The 21,233-nt window shown below is 43.7% G+C and overlaps 2 protein-coding genes across 2 annotated transcripts; both read left to right on the top strand.

The window, feature by feature from the left end:
• The first annotated feature begins 11,841 nt into the window (after positions 1–11,841).
• APOBEC4 (apolipoprotein B mRNA editing enzyme catalytic polypeptide like 4) lies at positions 11,842–12,807 on the top strand. Its single transcript, XM_063345244.1, has one exon. The coding sequence runs from the start codon at positions 11,842–11,844 to the stop codon at positions 12,805–12,807; it is 966 nt and encodes a 321-aa protein (XP_063201314.1).
• Positions 12,808–14,953: 2,146 nt separating this feature from the next.
• On the top strand, positions 14,954–19,786 carry ARPC5 (actin related protein 2/3 complex subunit 5). The gene is made up of 4 exons (XM_063344703.1): positions 14,954–15,151; positions 15,918–15,989; positions 17,843–18,019; positions 18,519–19,786. Exons 1-4 carry the CDS (start codon positions 15,008–15,010, stop codon positions 18,579–18,581), a joined length of 456 nt encoding a protein of 151 aa, XP_063200773.1. The 5' UTR covers positions 14,954–15,007; the 3' UTR covers positions 18,582–19,786.
• Positions 19,787–21,233: the final 1,447 nt, after the last annotated feature.

The raw sequence follows: 21,233 nt of genomic DNA, 5'->3' as shown, positions 1-21,233 counted from the left end.
AGGATCTGCCCACTGATGGTGCTGTGTAATTCAGGGAGTAACCAGTGAGTCTGGGATTCTCCAAAGTGTCTGAAACTGGACTTTTTTTTTTTTTTTTTTTTTCAGATGTGCTGTTCTAGTCAGTGTTCTTTGATTTGTTTCTCTAGTGGCCAGCTAGGGGGAAGTGAGAAGGCTACATCTGGCTCATGCTACAGCACATCTGGCTTGTAATGGGAACAGCTGGCACACACAAGCATCAGGCCACTGGAAGAAACTGCTGCTCTGGGGAAAGTTAGTCTTGCTGCCACAAAGCTGGAAAAATCTGGATTCTTTTCCTGACTCAGTCAGTAACTCACCTGTACCTCGGTTTCTTGCTCTAATACACTGAACATAAAGAGTTCTGATTCTGTTACACTAAATGCTACTGGTACAGTGACTTCATCGATTTAGCTATCTCAGAGAAATGTGCAGTCTATTTCAGCGGTATTTATAAAAGTGTTTTAGAATTCCTGAAACAAGGGTCACATAGCAGAACAGGACATCAATACTTTGAAAATAATTTTTAGTCACATTCAGAATACAGAAAAAATAACAAGACATTCCTTGCCCATAAGTTTATCCACCTAAAAGTCTAGCAAACATTAAACCTCCTTGCGTGTCTAAAATATCTGGACAGAAGTATCAAAAAAGGGGCTTTGAGGTATTTTCAACACAACCAGAAACAGGCAGGACCAGACTGCAGACCCATGAGGTTCAATTCGAGTGGAATTGAATTCAGTTCACTGCTTATCTGATCTGCTCCTGCAATCTGAACCTTTTGAGGTTCGCCCACCACCACTAAACATGACACCAATATGAGAACACAGGAAACCCTAACCTGACTCGTTTAGTCAAGAACTCACGTAGGCAACAAAATGAGGTCATGCAATATTTGCAGTTTAACGCTGGCAAACGGGAGAAGGGAGTAGAGAAGGAAAAGGGAGGAATTCCACTATCCCACAAAAGCAAGGCACTCTGTAGCCAGTGATATTCTCACGTTTTTCTGCTTGTTTTCATCCACTTTCCTGTTCTGCTTTTCCCACTCCTCACAAGCTAATCAACAGTGCAACTAACATGAAATAACATGAAACCCAAACTTCCCATTGTCTTCATACATCAATTATACCGGGAAATGCCTCGTTCCTTCCTAAATGACTCTGATAAAAAACAGCTTAAGTTGTGCAATGCACACATCTAGAAATAGGATATTCTTTTCTATTGCAGTTTTTAGTGGATCTTGAGATGACGAACAGAATTTAGGTAGTTTACATGAGTTTTAACCAGACCAAATAAGAGACTTCACTGCTGTGCATAGAAACAGCTACCCCTATTCAACCAGCAAGCATGTAGAGCTGCCCTACACATATCAAAGGAGTCTGAGAGAATTCCCGTCATCCATACTGAACACATCACTTTATCCAACCATGACATAAAAGAAAAAAGCTGGCTTTTTTCTCATAAAACAGAAAATAGCAATACCCGGAAATCACATGTCTTCTAGGCAGCTTCACAAGCACGCTTTGTTTTCATTGACTAAAATAATGCCTAACAATAGAAATTGAAAGCAGATTTTCCTACACTGTAAAAAGTCTTATTCTATTAGGGACCAGCAGATCTAAAATCGTGTTATTTAGCTAACACTCATCTCTGCATAGTGGAAGAATATAGGTCATCTAAATAGAGAAATATTAGTGACTCGTTCTCCATTCTTCTACTGTTTTAGTGACTAGATTAGAGGTGGAACTGGCCCAAAACACCACTCTGAGTGAACCCCATCAAACCATTTGGAAAAGTACGCCACATAATCCTATTTATTGGTTCTCTGATGACCATTCTTCTAAATAACCCCAAAAGTCACAAGAGCCATAGAAGCTGTTTGGAATACCCAGGCTCAAAGCCCAGCTAAAACATCCCCAGGCATCTCTGGGTATTCCCAAAGAACACCAAATTCTGGCCTCCTCTTTCTTCTTGTTCACATACAGCCAGCATTTGTCAGTCTGTTTGATCTGAATCACCAGGCAGCTAGTTTGGAAGGACGAGTTGATAGGTGTAATCATCCTTTATTGCATTAGCTAATTTTTATTTGCCTGGTTTATACCGTTAGCAGAGCGGAGTCACAACTCAAACGGGTTTTATGCCAGTGCAACTCCATTTATTTCAAAAGACGGGCCCTAAATTAGACAAGTGGAAGTGAGATCAGAATTGGACTGAATATTGGTGCAATATTCTCCACGCACACAGCTCATACTTCATTTAAAAATGAACATTTCTGCTTGTCTTATGACACTTATGCAAGTAGTTGGTAAAACCTTCTCTGGCCCTATGCTTCTGGAAACCATCCTAGCTCTACTGATCTTCACTGAAGCAATTCTGTATACACATTAATCATTTGACCCTAAATCTCAAATTATTTTCTGAACTGATATTTTCTAAGAATGAAATGTGACTCTTTAAATGGAAGATTTCACTTTAAATGGAAGGAAGATGAACCAGCATAGCACTAGCAGTCATTCAGTAGCTGTTTTCAATCATTTTTTAAGTTTCTTCTTTTTACTTGCTTCATGTGTTTGATTCAAATTGCAGCCAGCTTTGCAGACCTGCCTGATTTTTTGCTCCTGTAAAAACTGATAGTTAAATAGAACCAAGCTCAGTTCTACCATTCTACTTTAAAGAAAGAGACAAGGTCCCTTGTCTTTCCATCACTAAACCTATGTTTTGGTCTTTCATATTTTCTATCTATAAACACAGCCTCTTGGCACATTTGTTGTCTTTTTCATAGGTCAAGAGGAAATCTGTCCAATTGTTTGACAGACAAAGCATACTGATGAAAGTTTATAAGGTAATATGGAAGAATTTCTCAACCTAGGACACATATTGTAACCACACTCAATAGAATGGGATTTTTTTTTAAATAATCAAAAAGCACAAAAAATCCCAGGTTACTTCATCTATAATTTTTCCTCACACTTTTTATTGTCCTAAAATTTAAACTGGTCACCCTATCTATGACGTTTAAGTATTTGTTATTTGTCATTCACTGCTTTCTGCGAGGGGACAAACCTGCATTTCAGTGCAGGAGACTGCAAGTACCTCTCTCATGCCTCGAATACGACTAATGAGGAGACTGCTCAACTTTAGCAATTCTCAGTATACGAGCCACCAGGAGGAGAGATCCCTCCTTTCAGGAAGAGTGTAGGAAAACAGCTGAAATGAAGAGACAGGTGTCAGGAGGAGGATGAATTTATCCAAGTGAATATGATGGTGCATATCTCAAAGTTGCACAGACCATGCAATATGAAGGAAGACTGCTGGCTTTCCCCACGCTATGGCACTTACAGCTTATTCTTGACTCAACAGTTTCCTGCTTTATTCAAGATGGACAATATTCCGAAGCCAGCAAGCATTTGCCTTTCATTTTCTCTGGTTTTACCTCTGCCCGATCCAGACAATTGCAATCTTCTTTTTTTTTTTTCAATATTGATTGGAAAAAATCTGAGAGATGGAGTTTTCGATCAGTTAACAATGAAATACATTTTTTTTTTTATTTTCATGATGTAGTTAGTTACACTTTTTAAGCCTGTGAATATAATCAAAACAGGGCCAGATTTTTCCCGTTTGCAAGCACAGGAGTAACCTACTGTAACATACAGACTATGTATGAAAACTGGCAAACCACTAACCAAACTTTCAGCAATTCATCCTTACATAAAAGCCTGGAAAAAAACCAAACAAACAAACCCTCCAAACCACCCAAACTACCACCACTACCAATCCCTGTCCAGTGAAATTCACACTCCTTTCAGAATATTTGCTGCCTGGCCAGAAATTAGGGTATTAATAACTAATATGTTAAGTTTCCACTCTGCCTTTAATGCCAACAGTACATACTATTCAGCACTCTCCAGTTAAAGAGCTGTGCACAAATTCAGGAAAACTGTTATATTAGATTCAATTGCTGCAATTTCATTTTATAATCCCTAGGAGAATGCATATGTGAGGGCAGTATTTTTCTAGCACAAAAGAAAGACATATATATGTTCTGAGCTTCACAAATTGAAGAGACAGCAGCCTTTATGGAGATTATTACACAGGAGAATAAAGCAAACCTCTCTCATGCAGTGGACCCACGTTGTTCCCTGAAACCTGAGCAGACGAATATCTGGTTCTGATCATTCACCCGTGTCAGAGTGTGTAAACCATACCTTATCCAGGAAAGGATGAGCAAAACCCCAAGAAATCTATCGTTATTACTTGCCTGCAAACAGAGACAACAGAGTTAGACAGCAAATACAGATATGAACTTCCCCTTCCTTCCATTGGGCTGGAAGAAGAGCAAAAAACACTTGACCAAGTCCTGAAAAAGTGGACAAGAAAGGTCCCAGGACAGTCACCCTGCAGATCTAGATAAGGACTGGTGCTAGATTCCAGGAAGAAACTGAAACAAACACCTCTTTGAAAACAGGAGGAACGAAAGGTAAGTCAGAAGATGACAGCAGGATACTGTGGATCAGCATTGTTTAGAAAACAACTGATTTCTTTTGAAAGCTAAAGGACTCCTAAAGCCTTGGAGAGGAGCATCACATGGCCAGGAAGACAAAGTTATAAGAGAGGGATGGCCGGAAAACCCAGAGCAGCAGATGGCACATAACAAGAGCATAAGATACCAAGCTTCACGCCACAGGATGAGGCACCTTCCACTTCCACACGCAAGCCTCACTGGCAGGGCCAGCATCCTTCCTCCCACCTATGTCTGCAAAGACAAGAAGCTGGTTCAGTATCCTTGATGTTATGAGATACACTGTTTCCTCTTCCCAATAGAAAAGGGATGCCAGCAGTTACTTTACAAGCTAGACCTCCGCCAAACCCAGTCAAAACCGCATTTTCTTTCAGAGGGAAAGCAAGGTAGGGGATTATGCTGGTGCTTTAGATTAACAGAGCATGTGCACTGCTGCAGAGGAAACCAAGACAAAAGGGAAAAAGTGATGGCAAAACCCAATCAGTGATGTGGAAGAGGAAACATGTCAGGAGGAGGATGAATTTATCCAATTCCCCAACCCAAACAATGCACAACTAATGCAGAATTACCTTGGACACCTTAATGTTCTCACATCATGGATACAGCGTAAAGACTTTGTCCTACCTGAAAGCGAGGCATATGAACATAGACAAAGCACAGACGATCTCACTCTTGGACAACAATGCTCATACTTAGCCCTTGAGCTAGGAACCCAGCTTACAAAACCAGATTACTGCTGAAGAACCTCAGCGCTTTTCACTTTTTCAAATTTTGAAAACTTTTTCAAAGTTTGAAAGGTTTGGCGTTGGAAGGCAGATGAGCCCACCCTTTCAGTAATCGGGGCTTAACTTTCACATCAGCCTCATGAAGTGCTGAAGGTTGGCAACGATACTGGAGCAAATCTTGGATCCTAATTTATGTGGGATACACACAAAGTAATATGGCATTTGTAGCTGCCATTTGACATGTCTTTTTTCTAACCTCTATTTACCTTTTTTTCATCCAACCACATATTGGTCCAAATTCCTATCTGTGAGAGTAACAGCAGTACCAATTTGACCAGTTTCATACAATGACAACCATCTCCCTCATACAACAACTAAATCATTTTTGGCAGCTGTTACTGTTTTAGTCCCATACCCTGCAAAGATCTATACAACTGCTTAACTTTATCCCTGTAAACAGTTCGGTGACATTAGCAAGAGCCCTCACATTTGTTAATTTAAACTTTGTACAAACAGCTCATTGCCTAGAATTCTCACAAGCAATTAAATTCCAAGTCTGAAATAAATATGATTATAATTTCTTCACTTTGTGTTTTCACGTTCCCCTTTTTCATGACTCAAGGCCTTCTCAAGTGGCCTTAGATTCCAATAAGTGACTCCCAGCCCAGAAAACCTTTCAAGGGCTCTTTTAGATGTCTGCCTGAGTGAAAGCCATCAAAAGGAACAGAGTGGTTCTTTGAAAAGAAAACACTTGAATATCAGTTATGGCCATTTGCCTCAACAGTTTTATAATCACACTGAATCTACCTAAGCTATTTAACCTAAATGAACAAGAGGGTAAGCGTCTCACAGGCCAGTCTATCATATTGCATATCTATTTTTTGCTAATCTTGGTCTAATTCAACAGCAAAATTCTATTTAATGGCCACATCCAGGTTGCCAGCACGTACTCAATAAAAACAGTAATAAATCAACATCCTTAGTGCAATGGATTCTGGAGAGAGCAAACATTGTAGTACAAGGAGTGCTAGAGGTATTAGTTAAGACTGTCTGGTCTTCCTGATTGCAGATTATGGGGTTTCTACTTGTAACTCTTTTCCTTGCCCATTTATTCAACTGCCCATTGTAGCTGCTACAACTAATAGCATATAAGCTAAAAAATCACCCCCGCCTTGGTGCAGTCTCCAGGATCATTCACAACATGCAAAGGATTTTCCCCCGTGCGATGCCAGGGTGACGGGGCATAATTCTCAATTCCTCTGATACAGCAAAAATAGAATAGACACAGCTGAAATGCAAAACCACCCAGTATCCCTTAATGGTCCTGTGCGTGTTACAGCCCCAGGCCATCGCACCCCCATGGACATGCCATTTGGCTCTCATCAGCTTACATTTTCAAACACATTGAACTTACTTCTACAGCATAAAGTTTATGCAATCTGAAGTTCACACACGTAGTCAGTGAATTTCTGGCACAGTGAACAATTCTGCAGTGAGTTTATCTGTGGAGTGCTGCGGTACCCAACAAATAAACCACCAAAATCTTCAATGAGATTCAGCAAAGTTTCCATTATTTTTATATTTTCAGCTTTCTTAAAAATTACAAGCAATTCAGACTGAGACCTTCTGACTCAACTGATATAAAATTGACCTTTATCTCCTCTTCTTTTTAACCACTTCTGTAGGGTTATTAGCCTAAAATCCTAAAGAAACAAAGCCTATGCAATCCTGCATATGGTGAGGATAAATAAGACCAGCATAAGGCACGGAACTCTGTAGTACCTTACAGAGTTCAGGAGGCCTGCTGCCTATCAAACACGTCCGTATCAAGTTCTCTGAGATTACAGACAGTTTGAGTATAGCATAATGCTCTGCCATTAGCCGATCTACGTGCCAATGCAACAGAAGTGGAAGGCAAGCTGCTGTTCATTACACTCTTTGTTATCAGAGGCATCATAAATTTATCAGCGGATAGAAGATTTAAAACCGACTGAACTTTGTGTTTTTAAATTCCACTCTGAATAGACAGACAAGGGAAAAATTCTTATTTTTAGACGTAAATATAGAGAAAGGGAAACAAAACAAAAAAAAAAAAGTAGTGGAGCCCTGGAAAAATCTCTGGAAGCGAGGTGATAATTTAAATCCCTTTGGGGCTGGACAAGACAGGTGAGGAAAGTTTGGTGGAATGGTTTTGTGAATGTCTGACTTTCACATGAACTCAAGGAGGAAACGTTCCAAACTCGGGACCTAAATCCTGGCTAATCTTTACGGCCCAGTGGCAGAATGCAAAATAGCAGGGCTGTGCTATGGAGCTGCGAGCCAGCGTCCCTGCAGCACTAGATATCCCAAACTCACGTGGCAAATGAACTTGAGATTGTGGAGTGTGGAGGCAAGTTATGCCACAGCAGCTCAGGTTTAAATTGTCCGTGTGGAAACATTGATTAGCAGTTTTGGAGAGCATTCTGCTTCTTCCTTCACTTCTTATTTTTAAAATCTTAGGACTGCACAAGAACATCAAGTCTCTGGTGTTTAAGGACCATGTGACTCCTCTGTACTTTGAACTCAGATAAACTTCTTACTGAATGAAGTCATGTGTAAAATGCTTTCCAACAGAGATTATTTTGAACCAAGCCGTACTAAGAAATGCAACAGAATTTCAACACTCATATTTCAGCAGCAAAAAAAGGAACCATTCTTGTACTGCGTGCAGCGCTTTGGGGGGAAGCACCAGATCCCCTCATATAAACAGAACTACACTGGTACGAGACTATGGAAGTAGATCAAGTTTGAGTTAGGGGAATAAAAAAATCATCATACTTCCATATAATCACACGTCAGAAAAAATAGCTTTTGCCCAATCGATGCGTGCAACTTTGCTTCCAAAAGGCACCTTCATAAACTCAGCGACCCAGGTTTTAATCAATAAAACCAGTATCAGGTCCAAACTGGCCACATTGGGATGGATCAGAATTGTTTTTAAGCCTGAAGAGATACCAGGTTTTAGCTAATATTTGGATAAAAAAATGCACAGATCATTATGCGTTTTTTTCCCTAGGAGCAGAACATATGGCTTGTTTCCTGGCTAACTTACAACCTGAGCAATTACGTACCGACCACATAAGTTTCCCCTGTGGTTTTAACAGGATAGCGCATTCCTCTCCAGTTCCTCCTGTGAACATTTATACCTTGTTGTGGAGCACTATTAAACACCTACTGCCCTCTGCTCTAAAGATGCCTGCATTTTAGTAATAAGCAAAATAATTTCTTAAAATTATAATTGTATCCCTGTCCCCTCCAAACATAGTTGGGAAGGACAGGGATATAATTGTCATTTAAAATATAATTGGGGGTGCATGGATCTGTTTCATCCCTTAACAGAATGAGCTATACACAACACCATAGCCCACCACGTATCTTGAAGGTCTCAAAGAACTTTATAATTGATTAGCGCCAATAGGAGGTACTGGAGAAAAGCATTAAGAGAGACATAATGAACTACCGAACCAAACGAGGTACCTGATCAGCTAAAATTCTTCCTCCCACCCAGTCATGATTGCAAACACTGAAATCAAGATGAAAACTACCAAAAGGGAGAGGTCATTTTGAGTACCTTCATTTTCTATTTCCCAGCCTGAAACCATCTGAGTTCCAAATTTCCAACTTATATAAACCATTAATGTCAGCTGAAGTCTGCAACATTTACTACCTCTGCAGATGCATCAGGATCACTGTGACAAATTAGGCACCCTGAAAGTCAGAAGCCACTTTAACAATTTCCCCTGTATAAGATCGAAGTGACACTAAGCAGCAGAAATACCAGGAAGAGAGCCATTTAGACCAGCCTATATTTTATTCACTCGGTCAGATTTATAAACTACTTTGAAGATGACAAATGCTACCAATCTGTTCAGTATTACTAAATAAAACTGTGCATGGGAACAGTTTTTTTTCTGCAAGAGAGATGAATGATGAGTGCTCCTGTTAGCTGCTTGCTCCACAGGCATTATACACACAAACACATTCATATGTACGTGCATATATACATGAGTATACAAGATCTCGTGTAATGCATTTGCATCTTTTTTCTTACTTTTGAAAAAATCATGCAAAATAAAAGGAAGAAAATAACAACTTTCTGCTTTCTCATAAACCAGGAATGGGACCATTCTGAGAACACGACAAGTGGTCAGCTTTCTTCCATTTTGCTCGACTTGCACTTTTTGCAAACATCCTTCCTCTTTGCACCCCCAAAACGATTGGTTATGGGACTGACATACGTGGCAAATGAGAAGCCTCTGCCATTTATGTTCACGGACTCCTTGGGATTCTGCTCCCCAACCTTCTCTGCTCCTCAGAGCTGGTAGAGGATTCAGCCGGGTGGGAAGGCTGGGATGTGCAGAGGCAGAGTCAACAACCCCTGTCACTGTGTGCCCCAGCAGGCTTCCAGGGACAGTCCTGGCACAGGAGCCAAAGGCTGGTGCAGTGCACACAGAAATGCACCCTGGCCGTGGGAACACGTTCAAATTAATCCATCAAACTGGGTACCTCGGGATTTGACTCCCATCCTGCAAGGAAGCGACACAATTAATCGAGAAGACTTAATATTTGCTGGGTTTTGATCAGGCCAAAACACCAAACAAACAAAAAAGAACAAGTTTTAGAGGGAGATATAAAATTTTAAACGTCCCTGGTGGCATCCCTTTAAACACACTGATAGAGTTCGAGCCATTGCCCCCACCAAGCAGCATAAAATGGGATGTATCTCTGGTGTGCAACATTGCCATCATGTGGCCATTCCAGCTCTGCACAAATACCAGCAGTGACAGAAGGACTCGGAACCTTGCCCAGTATTCGCACCTTTTTGAATTGTCTTTAATATTATTGGCAACCTACAGGACAACTGACGTGGCAGTGATAACTCTCTCATACTGTCCCTCTACAAAGAAAAACGCTCCCTTCTTCAGATATGCTGGGGTTTATGTTAGGTAGCAAACGCATTTTTTCTTTTCTGAGACACACTGCTGCCACGATTACTTTGCAATGCATAGTACAGAGTATAACTGAACATTCAAAATGGACAGAAACATCAAAACTGTACAGAAACATCACAAATGACAAACGGAGCATTCTTGATGTCAGGAAGGCAATCTTTAGAAGTAATCTGAATGAGAACAGCACAATGGCCTTGATCAGGAAAGAGCTCCAACACAGGAAAATACATGGAAGTTGGCATAGAGTCAGGAGTGGGAAACAAAGCAAATTAATCAAATTAGTAATTTAAGAAGCAAACGAATTACTGACAGTCAGAGGACAAAACAACATGGAATGCAGAAGCAAGCCGTAATAAAACATGCAGATGGAAAAGTTGTTCATAGTCAGAAAAGTAGCAACAGAATTAAACTGTATCCAGGGATGATGAGAGGCTCAATTGGAGCAGCAGTGAAAAAAAATAATTATCTGCCTCAGGGCTTGAGCCAAAAGCTCTTAATCTACACAAAACTTGCATTTGCATTCATCTGGAACCCTGCCCAAGCGAAGCAGGCATGATTTAGCTTACTCACAAAACAGCCCGCTGCCTGCTTGAATTACAGCCTCAGTGAGGGACATACAGGAACTTCTTAAAGAAGGGACAAACTTGTTGCCTGCGTGGGAGAGCAGAAGTACAACAGGAGCCTTCTGCCCAGCTGGCCCAACAGACAGACACACAGAAATAACAATCACCTGGAAACAAATTGAGTAACATAGTCATTAAAGTGTCGATCTTTCAGCTATAGAAACTTTGTATCAAAACAGCACTAAAGAAACAAAGGAAACTTAAGATAGGAAACAAATATTGACAGGCAAAGAACAGAAGCTTAACTACCGCAGGTGGCTGGCTTTAAAAACAAAACCCTGTTCGTATTCTCGTCTCCTAGGGCTTTGCACCTGTAAACACCTAAAGGAGCCTGCCTGCCACCACCATTACAACTGGAGAAAAGTTACCGCTCCTGGGGAAGATCCTTCTACAGACGAACTGAGGACTGGGGAGGCAATAGTAACTTTCTTCTTCACCACATAATTTTGAAAAGAAAGCTTGCAGTATCTCTAAAGTGGAAACTCTGAACCAATCCTAAAAAGCCAGTGAAGGAAATCAGATAAATATTCACTATTACCCTGAATTGGAGCTGCTGAGGTGGGAATTATATCTTTTTTTGTTGCTTGTTCATTTTGATGGATTGCATATGCTCATCTGCTAATCAATTCCTGAAAAGCATGGCTGCTTTTATTATGCAGTTTCTTCTGTCTAGGGTAAGAGGGCAGAAGCCAGAGAAATATTTTTCACTCGTGTTTTTAGCAGAAAGGCTAGTTTGTGAAAACTGAAAACGCTCCCAGGCTGCAAGAGAGCTTTGTTCTCTGTGTTATTAACCAAGTTTCTATATGCTGCTACAAGTTCCAGTACATTTGCGAAGAGACTATGCCCTATTTTTTTTTTGCAGTTTAAGTACAAAAAAAAAAAAAAGGTTTAATTAAAATATTACTTTCCTTTTTCATTCAGGACTGTCAGCTATATAGCACGTAAACGGGGAAATTTTTCAACAGAACATGAATGCAGGAGAGAAAAAGATTTTCCAAGAGTACCTGACAAATCAGGGGACTGTGGTAAAGCCCTATTTCTGGCAGAGACAGAACCACATCTGCGCTAAGTGTCCCTACCACATACGAACCAGTGAAGAAGCGAGAGTCCCTCATGCAGAATTTCTCAGGGTCTTTGGCTTTCCATACAGATCAACAGCAACTCTCCAAAATGAACACCTTCTCTTCTATGAGCTGAGGAGTTTCTCAGGCACAGTAGTCCAAAAAGGCCATGCCACAAACTGTACTGACCAGGACAACCACCCAGAATCTATGCTGTTTGAGGTGGGCGGTTATCTGGATGCAGTTACAGATGCCTATGAAAACATCAGATGCATTATCCTCTATTCTAATTACTCGCCTTGTAATGAGGCTTACCACTGCTGCATAAGTAAGATCTACGGCTTCTTGCTGAGGTATCCAGAAATCACGCTCTGCATCTATTTCTCTGAGCTTTATCACACTGAGGCCGGTTTCCCCACTGCCGCGTGGAACTGTGAGGCTTTGCGGAGCCTCTCCAGCCTGTGGCCTCGGGTGACTCTGCACAGGCTGCCCAGGGCAGCACGACGTTACCTCCTCTGCAACTTTGTGTACAGCATCCTGGATGTTTATCACCCAACTCCACTGCCAAAAACCTTATCAGATCGACGAAATCCACATCAAATTAACAACTTAACAGGAATGAAACCCTATTTTAGGAAAGCCTTTCCACAAGCAATGCAGGGAAAGCCTGCTGTGCAGCAGAACTTAAAGGCCTTTTATTCTCCTAGCCCGGCCTCCCAACAGCCTTCCCAAGTGATGAAAGGCAGCCTGCTACCTCCAATGTCTCCAAGCCACTCGGTGTTTTTCCCAGGCATGTTTCTGCCCTTTCAGAGGGAACATCTATACCCCAGACCTAAAAATGTCGTAAGGCACTTAAAAATGCCAAAGGAATAATTCAATGAAACTCATAATTCTGAAATGTTTCCAAGTGGCAGACACCTACTCTGAAGATGATACAAATTGAACTGCTTTCAGACTGTAAAACTGAGATCACAGATGGCAAAAAAAATCCCCACCAATAAAGTCACCTCCTACAGAGGTTAACCCAACCCACAGAATAACTGTGGGTCTCAAATAACTGATTATGAAGATAACGTGCTTTTATTTTAGTTCTATAACTTTCAAACATAAACCCATAGTAGTAAAACCAAAACCTCAGTATCTTCCGATTACCTCCTGAGATTTATTTATTTGTTGCCCTTAAGTCAATTTCTACCAGAAAAATGTAAGCAGTCCACAAACTACAACCACAGCTACAGCTGGATTACAGCTTCCCAGCTGAGGCAACTTTGTTGGAACACAAGACGTATCCTAAATTCCTCCTCTATCAAGAAGGTGGTTCTGCAGGTAAGTTTTCCCACTAGCTATTTCCTTAATAATAGTTTTTATATGCATATATATACGTGTGTGTGTACATATGTGGTTTTTTTTTTTCTAGGGCTACTGTCTTCCATTAAGAGGAACCTCACAAAACTCTGTAATTTTCTAATTGGTAAGAAATATCTAATAGGAGAATATATAATACACAGTTCTACACAGTCCAAGTGAAAAAGACAAAAAAAGTTCCTATCATTTTGAGCGGTGTTTTCACTTTGTAATTCAATATAGTTGTTATTATACTAAAAGTCTTAAAGAATAGGGCAACTGAAGTTAAGAACATGTCTTTCCCCAGCAAACAGGGGTTCCTTCCCAGGTAATGTCATTTGTGAATAAACACACTGGCTAATTTTGTAGAAGTCAGTGCTTCTGCTCCTTTTTTACTCTTTTTGTGGCCACAGCTATTATGTATCTGAGTAAAAAAAAAAGAGGCTTTTTCCCAGTGTGGCCCTATACACCCTTCACTTCAGCAGAGGCGATCCCACTTGGAAGCACAATTAGTTTTATGGCTCTCTTAGAATCATAGAACTGCCTAGATTGGAAGGGACCTTTCAGATCATCGAGTCCAACCATCAACTAACTCTGACAAAACCGTAACACTAACTAACCTAACACTGACAAAAACCATCACTAAACACTGTCCCTAACTACCATGTCCACCCATCTTTTAAATACGTCCAGGGATGGTGACTTCACCACTTCCCTGGGCAGCCTGTTCCAATGCTTGATAACCCTTTCAGTGTAAAAATTTTTCCTAATATCCATCCTAAACCTCCCCTGGCGCAACTTGAGGCTGTTTCCTCTTGTCCCATCGCCTGTTCTTTGGGAGACAAGCTCGACCTCCCCTGACCCCCTCCTTTCAGGGAGCTGTAGAGAGCCAAGAAGGTCTCCCCTCAGCCTCCTTTTCTCCAGGCTGAACAGCCCCAGCTCCCTCAGCCGCTCCTCACAAGACTAATATGACTCTTATGACTAATAGAGCCAGAAATGTGTTAGAATCCACCAGATCCCTCACTTTTACAGCGCCTAGGTGCTTTTTTAGAAAGGCATTCTCGAATTAGATCATATTTGTCCTGCGCTTTCTGATAAAATGTTAACTAACACAATCGCAAGAAGCCGCCCTGCTGAAGGATCGGGTGTTTGGTTTGCAGGAAGCGCTAAGACAATGCTATTTTTTAAATCTTGAGGTAACAAGGTGGTGTTTGAGCTTGGGCTTCCAAGCTCAGAGGCAAACCCCGCACATCCGTCAGGGGCCACCCCTTCCGTTGCCACCACTGCTGTGCGACCCTGGTTTTGTGCCCCCAACAGGCCTGCGAGAGGGCGGCAGGGTCCTGCCTCGCCCGTACCCGTCGGAAAACGCGACCCAACGGGACTTCGTCGCTGTGTCCGCGTCCGCAGGCAGAGCGGGCTGCTTGGACCTGCCAGGGGCCCGCACACCGCCGCCGGGCCTCGACGGAGAACCGGCCGCTGGCTGAGCACGCGGCGGCTCGGCCGCTGACGCCCGCACCCGTAACCACGGCGACGGGACGCGTCACGGGGCAACGACGCGCCTCGCCGCCGGCCAATGGCAGCTCGCCTCCCGCCCGCGCCCCGCCCACTCCTCGCCCCCTCGCCCCTCCTCTCACCGCGCCTGCGCGCAGCGCGCGAGCCGGGGGGCGGGGGCGGGGCGGCGGCGGCGGGCGCCTGCGCGGGGCGGCGGGCGGCGGCCAGCGGGGCGGACATGGCGAAGCATACGGTCTCGTCGGCGCGGTTCCGCCGGGTGGATGTGGACGAGTACGACGAGAACAAGTTCGTGGACGAGGAGGAAGGAGGCGACGGGCAAGCGGGGCCCGATGAGGGCGAGGTGGACTCGTGCCTGCGGCAATATCCTTCCGCCGCCGGGCGGGAAAAAGTCCCGTCGGGAGCGGCCGCGACGGTGAAGGGGGGGGGTGCGGGGCGGGCGGGGAGCGGGCGCGGCGCCGCCGAGGCTGCCTTTTATGGGAACATCCGCGCCCGGCCCTCCCGCCGAGGGACGGAGACGGGCCACCGGGTCGTGTCCTGACAGGGGGGCGGAAAGGGGAGGGCGGTGAGACGGGGCTGGCAGGAGGAAGGGGGCCCGCTTCCTGCCCCTCACGGCAGAGGCGGTTGTGTCCTGGGCCTGCGGTGTCTGTGAGGTGTCTTGGGTAGGGTGGGGTAGGGCAAGAGGAATGGAGGAAGGGGGGGGTCTGGGTCTGCTCCCACTGCCGGTTGCCCCGGCTGGCTGGCCCCTGGAGGAGCTCTTCCCAGCGGCTGCTGTCCCGACGGCTGGGGGAGGCGGATATGCCGAGCTGAGACCTGTTCTCAAGGGCTACAAATTGCAGAAGTGATGGAGAATAATTTCTTTTACTTGGATCCTCATTCAGCGAAGGGCCTAAGAAGTATTCTCCAATAGCGGAACTGTACAGCCTCTTTGTTGGTGCTGCTCCTTCCTCAAATGGCTTAATAATTGCTACCTTACACTGTAGTCTGTGCTATCTATTGAGGGAAGTATTGCATCCACTGAACTTGAAGTATCTTTAGTCATGCATGAGCCAGCTGCTACTATCACTGTGCTGTAGCTGGTTCTGTTGCTTTTCAAATACTGGGTGTCTTGTCCTTAACCCTCTGGCACAGGGAACATGATGGCTGCGCTACAGGCGGCTCTGAAGAACCCCCCTATCAACACAAAGAACCAGGCAGTGAAGGTGAAATAATAACTAACTCATTCATGAGTTACTCCTTAGAAATCCTTTCCTCTTTCTATAACCCCTACGCAACCAACCCTGCCAGGTGTGCTTTAAGGAAGACAAGGAAACCTGGTTTTAGAGTATTCCCTGATGTCAAACTATCCATGACCTCTGTTCTGTTGTTTTAATCTTGTTCAAAATACTGTAGCTCGGATGTCATCTGTCCACATACCTTTAACATGGTGCTAGTTCAGGTTTTGTGTGTTCCCTTACCTGTATTGGTTGTATATTGTGTTCCCTGGCTAACCCCACACATTGCCAGGTGCCTGTGTCTGATCTGGACCTGGCAGCACATAGATGTAGTCGGTACTGAACGATCAAGGAACCACAACTGCAGTAGTCGCCTCTGACTAATGAAATTCTGCTAGCAAGAGCCAGACCATGAACCTACAAAAAAGGAAGAACTGATGGTTATCACATCCAATCAAAATTAAGCCGTTAAAACCTCAGAAAACGCAAGCACTCCCCCTGTGACAGAATGTAAGAGCCTGCTGCATGCACGTATATCTGAATCTCCCCAGAGGAAACCTTGAATGGTTCATGATTGCAGCAGTGAGAGGGAGAGGCAGATAAGATGTGGGACTGCCCAGATGGCGAGCGCCTGCAGAGGTCTATTCTCCCTGCTTGCAGAGAGCTCCATGGGCACCTTCCTGTGCTGCTGTGGCACCTGGCTGTCCACACCAGGACCCCAGTGGAGATTTTTTCACCTAGCCCCCACTGTTTCCTGACAGGTTTCACAGGGTTTTGAGACCCAGCTGTTTGTTACAGATAAGAGTAAGAGAGATGGAACATAAGAGATGGGCCAGCTTTGTCCTTACATTAATGACTTGTTTCCATTAGCTCTGTATTGATGGATTTAAGAATACACTGCGAAGGCAGTGGAATTTAGAAGGGGGCAGAATTACTGAATTTTAATGTTTGGCTTCATTTTTAGTTGATATCATAGAACTTTTATGTTTTTATTTATAGCTCTTCATGTGGGAAGTCTTGGTAAGCCAAGCAGCTATGGGATATTAAATTGAACAAGAAAACTAACATCCATAATTTCTGAAAAAGGAAGCTGCGTGAAGTATTTGTGTAATGGAATTATTCAAAAGTCCAACAAGTCCGAGACCTTTTTCTTTCATCCTCCCTCAGCTGATGATGGATGAACAGGAAGGGCTGCTTTTTGCTGATTACACGGCTCATCTTCCGCTGTAATCGTGCTACACACATTCCTGGGCATGAAATGACATCCATGTGAACTTGCAAATGGTTATTAATGCAAAATATTAATGCTGCCAGTTTGCCTGCTGTGTGCCGGGGACACAAGTTGACTGTTTTAAAAACATGTGGGTTCCAGCAGTCACCTCTTCCAGTCTGGCCAATGGCATTTCCATGGAATATAATAGTTGTATCTCATTAAACAGTACAAAGACATGGAAAAGGCTCTGATGGCAAGGGAGGCCAGACAAGTACTTAATTCTTACGATTCTTTTGGAACTTACCAGACCTTGAGTTTTGATACAAAAATTGATTATTTAGCCATACTTTCATTTAGTAGGTGGAGAATTGCAAACACAAGCAGAGGGGCAGAAAAACCTAGAGCAGGACAAACGCGTTAAACTCTTCTTTTTTCTTCTTCAATCATAAACTCTGTTTATGATTGGGAGGATGTATCTGTTATACATTATTATCACAAGATTTGTGCACAAACGGCCCTATCCAAACAGATGTTAGAATTGTTTAAAAAAATGTAGTTTTATTTGTTGGAGAGGTCAGTAATATTTGGACACACCTTATATGAGAATGTTTTCCTTATTCGTCAATAGGATCGTGCAGAAAGTATTGTCCTGAAGGTCCTCATCTCTTTCAAAGCCAACGATATTGAGAAGGCGGTGCAGTCACTGGACAAGAACGGTGTTGACCTGCTAATGAAGTACATCTACAAAGGCTTTGAGAGCCCCTCTGACAACAGCAGCGCTGTGCTGCTGCAGTGGCACGAGAAGGTGAGTTTATAGGGTGTGCTCGGGCCTTGGTTAGCTGTGGTAGCAGGTTCTTGGGTCCGAGGCACGCTTACCGAGCCTGGCAAGAACTACCTTTCTGTCTGGTAAAACTGAAATGCCGTATTTCACACCATTAGGAGGGTACAGTCCTGTGAGCTCACGGCTAGGTTATATCATGTGCCTGCTTACTCCAATTCCTTTGGTAAAGATTCTACACTGAAAATTCGATTTTCTGCTAGATTAAGGCAAACAAAATGGTTCAATCCAGTGATTCGAGCAGATGGAAGTAGTTTTCTTTCTAGGGGGAAGATAAGTTTGCAACTTGGTTATACAGGGAAACAAAAGCTCATTAAATAGCTGTCTTTAAAGCAAATGCGATCATCCTTTCCTGGCACCCTGAGTGCCGGTGTTTGGTCATTCGAAATACAGTTGAGATGCGTTTCTGAGCAGCAGAAACAACTTACCTTGACCTGCTGTTAATTGCCGTGTTTCTCTTTTCAAGGCCCTGGCTGCTGGAGGAGTAGGGTCCATTGTCCGCGTTTTGACTGCCAGGAAAACAGTTTAAATCCAGCAGCAAGTGGTTGTCTGCCATCCACGGCGTGGGAAATGCTGGTACAAAAAGGAACCAACCAAATGCCATTGCTGCCCTGTGGGCAGCGCCTGTCTCTCAGCTTGCCTTCTCGCCGCTTCTTTCATACCTGACAAATAATGCATATCGTGATCTCTTTTTTGTTAAATTCTGGAAAATTATGAAGGTGCAATTTTATTTCTAACAGGAATATTTGGTACTCGTGAACATTTCAGTGACACGTATAGCGACATAGACAACTTCATGTTTAGGATGATTTGCATTTGCGTGTAATTATGGCAGATTTGGACCTGACTTTCCAAGCAAGTGCTGAGGGACGTAGGGCAATGTCTTAATTCTTTTTCGCTAGCCAAGCAGTGTTCTTGATGCAAGATCTATATTTGAGAAGGGGGGCAGCTATTAATATAGGTAACCGGAACATGTTTCCTTTGGTCAACCTCTGAACCTACAGCCGTGAATAGGACAGAAAGCAAAGGCTCCCTTCCGACCCCGATTATCATTCCAGAGAGCTGAGCATTTTCTTTAACCTCACATCTCATGGCCTCTGCCGGTTCCCTGTGATCAGCCAAATGCTGGGTCTGCAACCAGAAAGTCACAACGGGATGAAGTTGTCCATCTGTCTACCAGCAGTTTGGCTGGTAGAATTTAAAAGGTCAATGGTCCATTTATGCTGGAGCCCAGCCCAGTGAACTCTTGTTTGGGGGAGCAAAGATCCTGAAGAGAAGAAGAAAAAGCAGCTTTCATACAACAAATCACATTTCAGCAACTTGAAAGTGGTTTGATTTTGTCAAGCACAACATAGCGGCTGCCTGGGGTAATCTGAGAAAGGCATACTGGTATCCACACCATCTTTGCAAAGCTCCCGTTTCGTTTTCTAGATATATAGGGTCTTAAAGGGTACCAGACGGTTCACATTGCTGTTGCACTGTGCCACAACATGTCAGCTAGTGCGCAAATCAGGTTCCAAAATAAAGAATTAGGAAAGCCCAGGACATCCCAGACCACAGGTCACCATGGAAGGTTTAGGGCCAGGACTGAAATACGTGTGTTTTACATTCACCATTTTACTGCATTCAGTTGTGTAAAACTTGGGGAACTTGTGAAATCTTTGCTGTTTTTTGATATCTGCTTTTTTTGTAATAATAATAAAAGCCAGACAATAAATCGTCACTGAATATTTACTTGGTGTCTGAAGTGCCTTGGAAGTTTCAGCAGGCTGCTGTTCCAGGATAGACAACAGTATAACAAGCAAACCTTAAAACTTTATCCCCCCATTATTTTTCTTGATAGGCTTGTGTCATGGTTTCTAGCAGTTATTTGTACCTGTGTGTAATGGCACTACCTGCGAAGCTTCATCCGACGAGAAAGTCTGAGATTATTTCAGTGAGGTGATTAAAGAAGAAATGCTCCAGACCAGGACTACTAGAGATGTCTCTGCCTCTGCTAAAATTGTAGCCAGAGAGCGAGATCCTCACGACCATTAATGTTGGATGCTTTCCTAAGAACAAAAGAAGGAAGAGGCTAATGGGCTAGCAGGGTTGTGTGGAGCAACCCTTCTGATTTCACAGTGGGCTTTTGTTTGTCTCTGCCTGCCCCAGCTCCAAGAGATTGAACATATAATCATTGGTTTTAATAATAATTTAAGTACAGATACAGTCCTGGGCTTGTCCTGTGGGTGGGATGACTGTGTGTGCCTATAGCATCACTAATGGCACACGCTCAGCTTGAACTTCTGAAGGGCCTGAGTGTATGGAAACCTGGTGTTGAGCACTCTGGTGTTCGAAGGGCATCTGTTCGTTACCCAAGTCATTGCTTTAGAAAAGCAGAGCTACTGCCTTCAGAGGGCTCAAACCAAAGCGTTCCGATGCACCACGGTCGCTCAGGAACCGGTAAGATGACAGCTTCCGTAATAACCTTTTTTTCTTCCATCCCCTCTCCTCTCCCGTCAGTTTCCCCAGGACAGTCCGAGGCCCGCACAGCCGCAGCTGCCATGTGTTGTGGATGCAGGCAAGCATGGCTGGGCAGCCAGCCCTGCGCCGCAGCTGGAGCGGCCACAGCTGGAGTGGCCGGGCCCTTCTCAGCACCTTTCTGTCACCCAGCCTGTGTCACCCCGCCACCCGTGCCCCCGCGAGGCTCCCTCCTGTCCTCGGGGTCTCAACACAGACAGGAACCAGCGTAGTTACCCCTCAACTGTTTGGTGCCTGCCCTACCTTCCTCCCTAGGATCCTTTTTCTTGCTTCACTTCAGAAGAAGACAGGCACGACAACAGGAGGCACCGGCCATGAGAAATGGAAGACCTGGCCCAGCTGCAAAGACCACAGAAAATGCCTGGGTTTCAGCCATACTTGCAGCAGCCTCAGCCTCCCGGGCACACGCAGCCATGGCTCGCACCTTATAGCTTTCCCAGGGACTGGGTTTGCCTTCCCTGTGGCATTCTGTTCGTCCAAGTTTGGTTGAGGCACCAATCAATCCTCATTTGGGAAAAAAAAAGTTAATAAAAAGCTGTAATCCCAGATAAATTAAAAATATTTTACAAAACAGCTGCTGTCAAAGCAGGTCAGCTGCCTCTAGGTGGCATTAGATAAACGAAAGCAACCAGAAGTGTGTTCTTAAGGTTCTCCAGATTCC

Source organism: Chroicocephalus ridibundus, chromosome 8, assembly GCF_963924245.1.
Source record: "Chroicocephalus ridibundus chromosome 8, bChrRid1.1, whole genome shotgun sequence".
In the NCBI taxonomy this organism is placed as follows: Eukaryota; Metazoa; Chordata; class Aves; order Charadriiformes; family Laridae; genus Chroicocephalus; species Chroicocephalus ridibundus.
The sequence above is the reverse complement of the archived record's forward strand: the minus strand, read 5'-3'. Positions and strand labels throughout refer to the sequence as shown.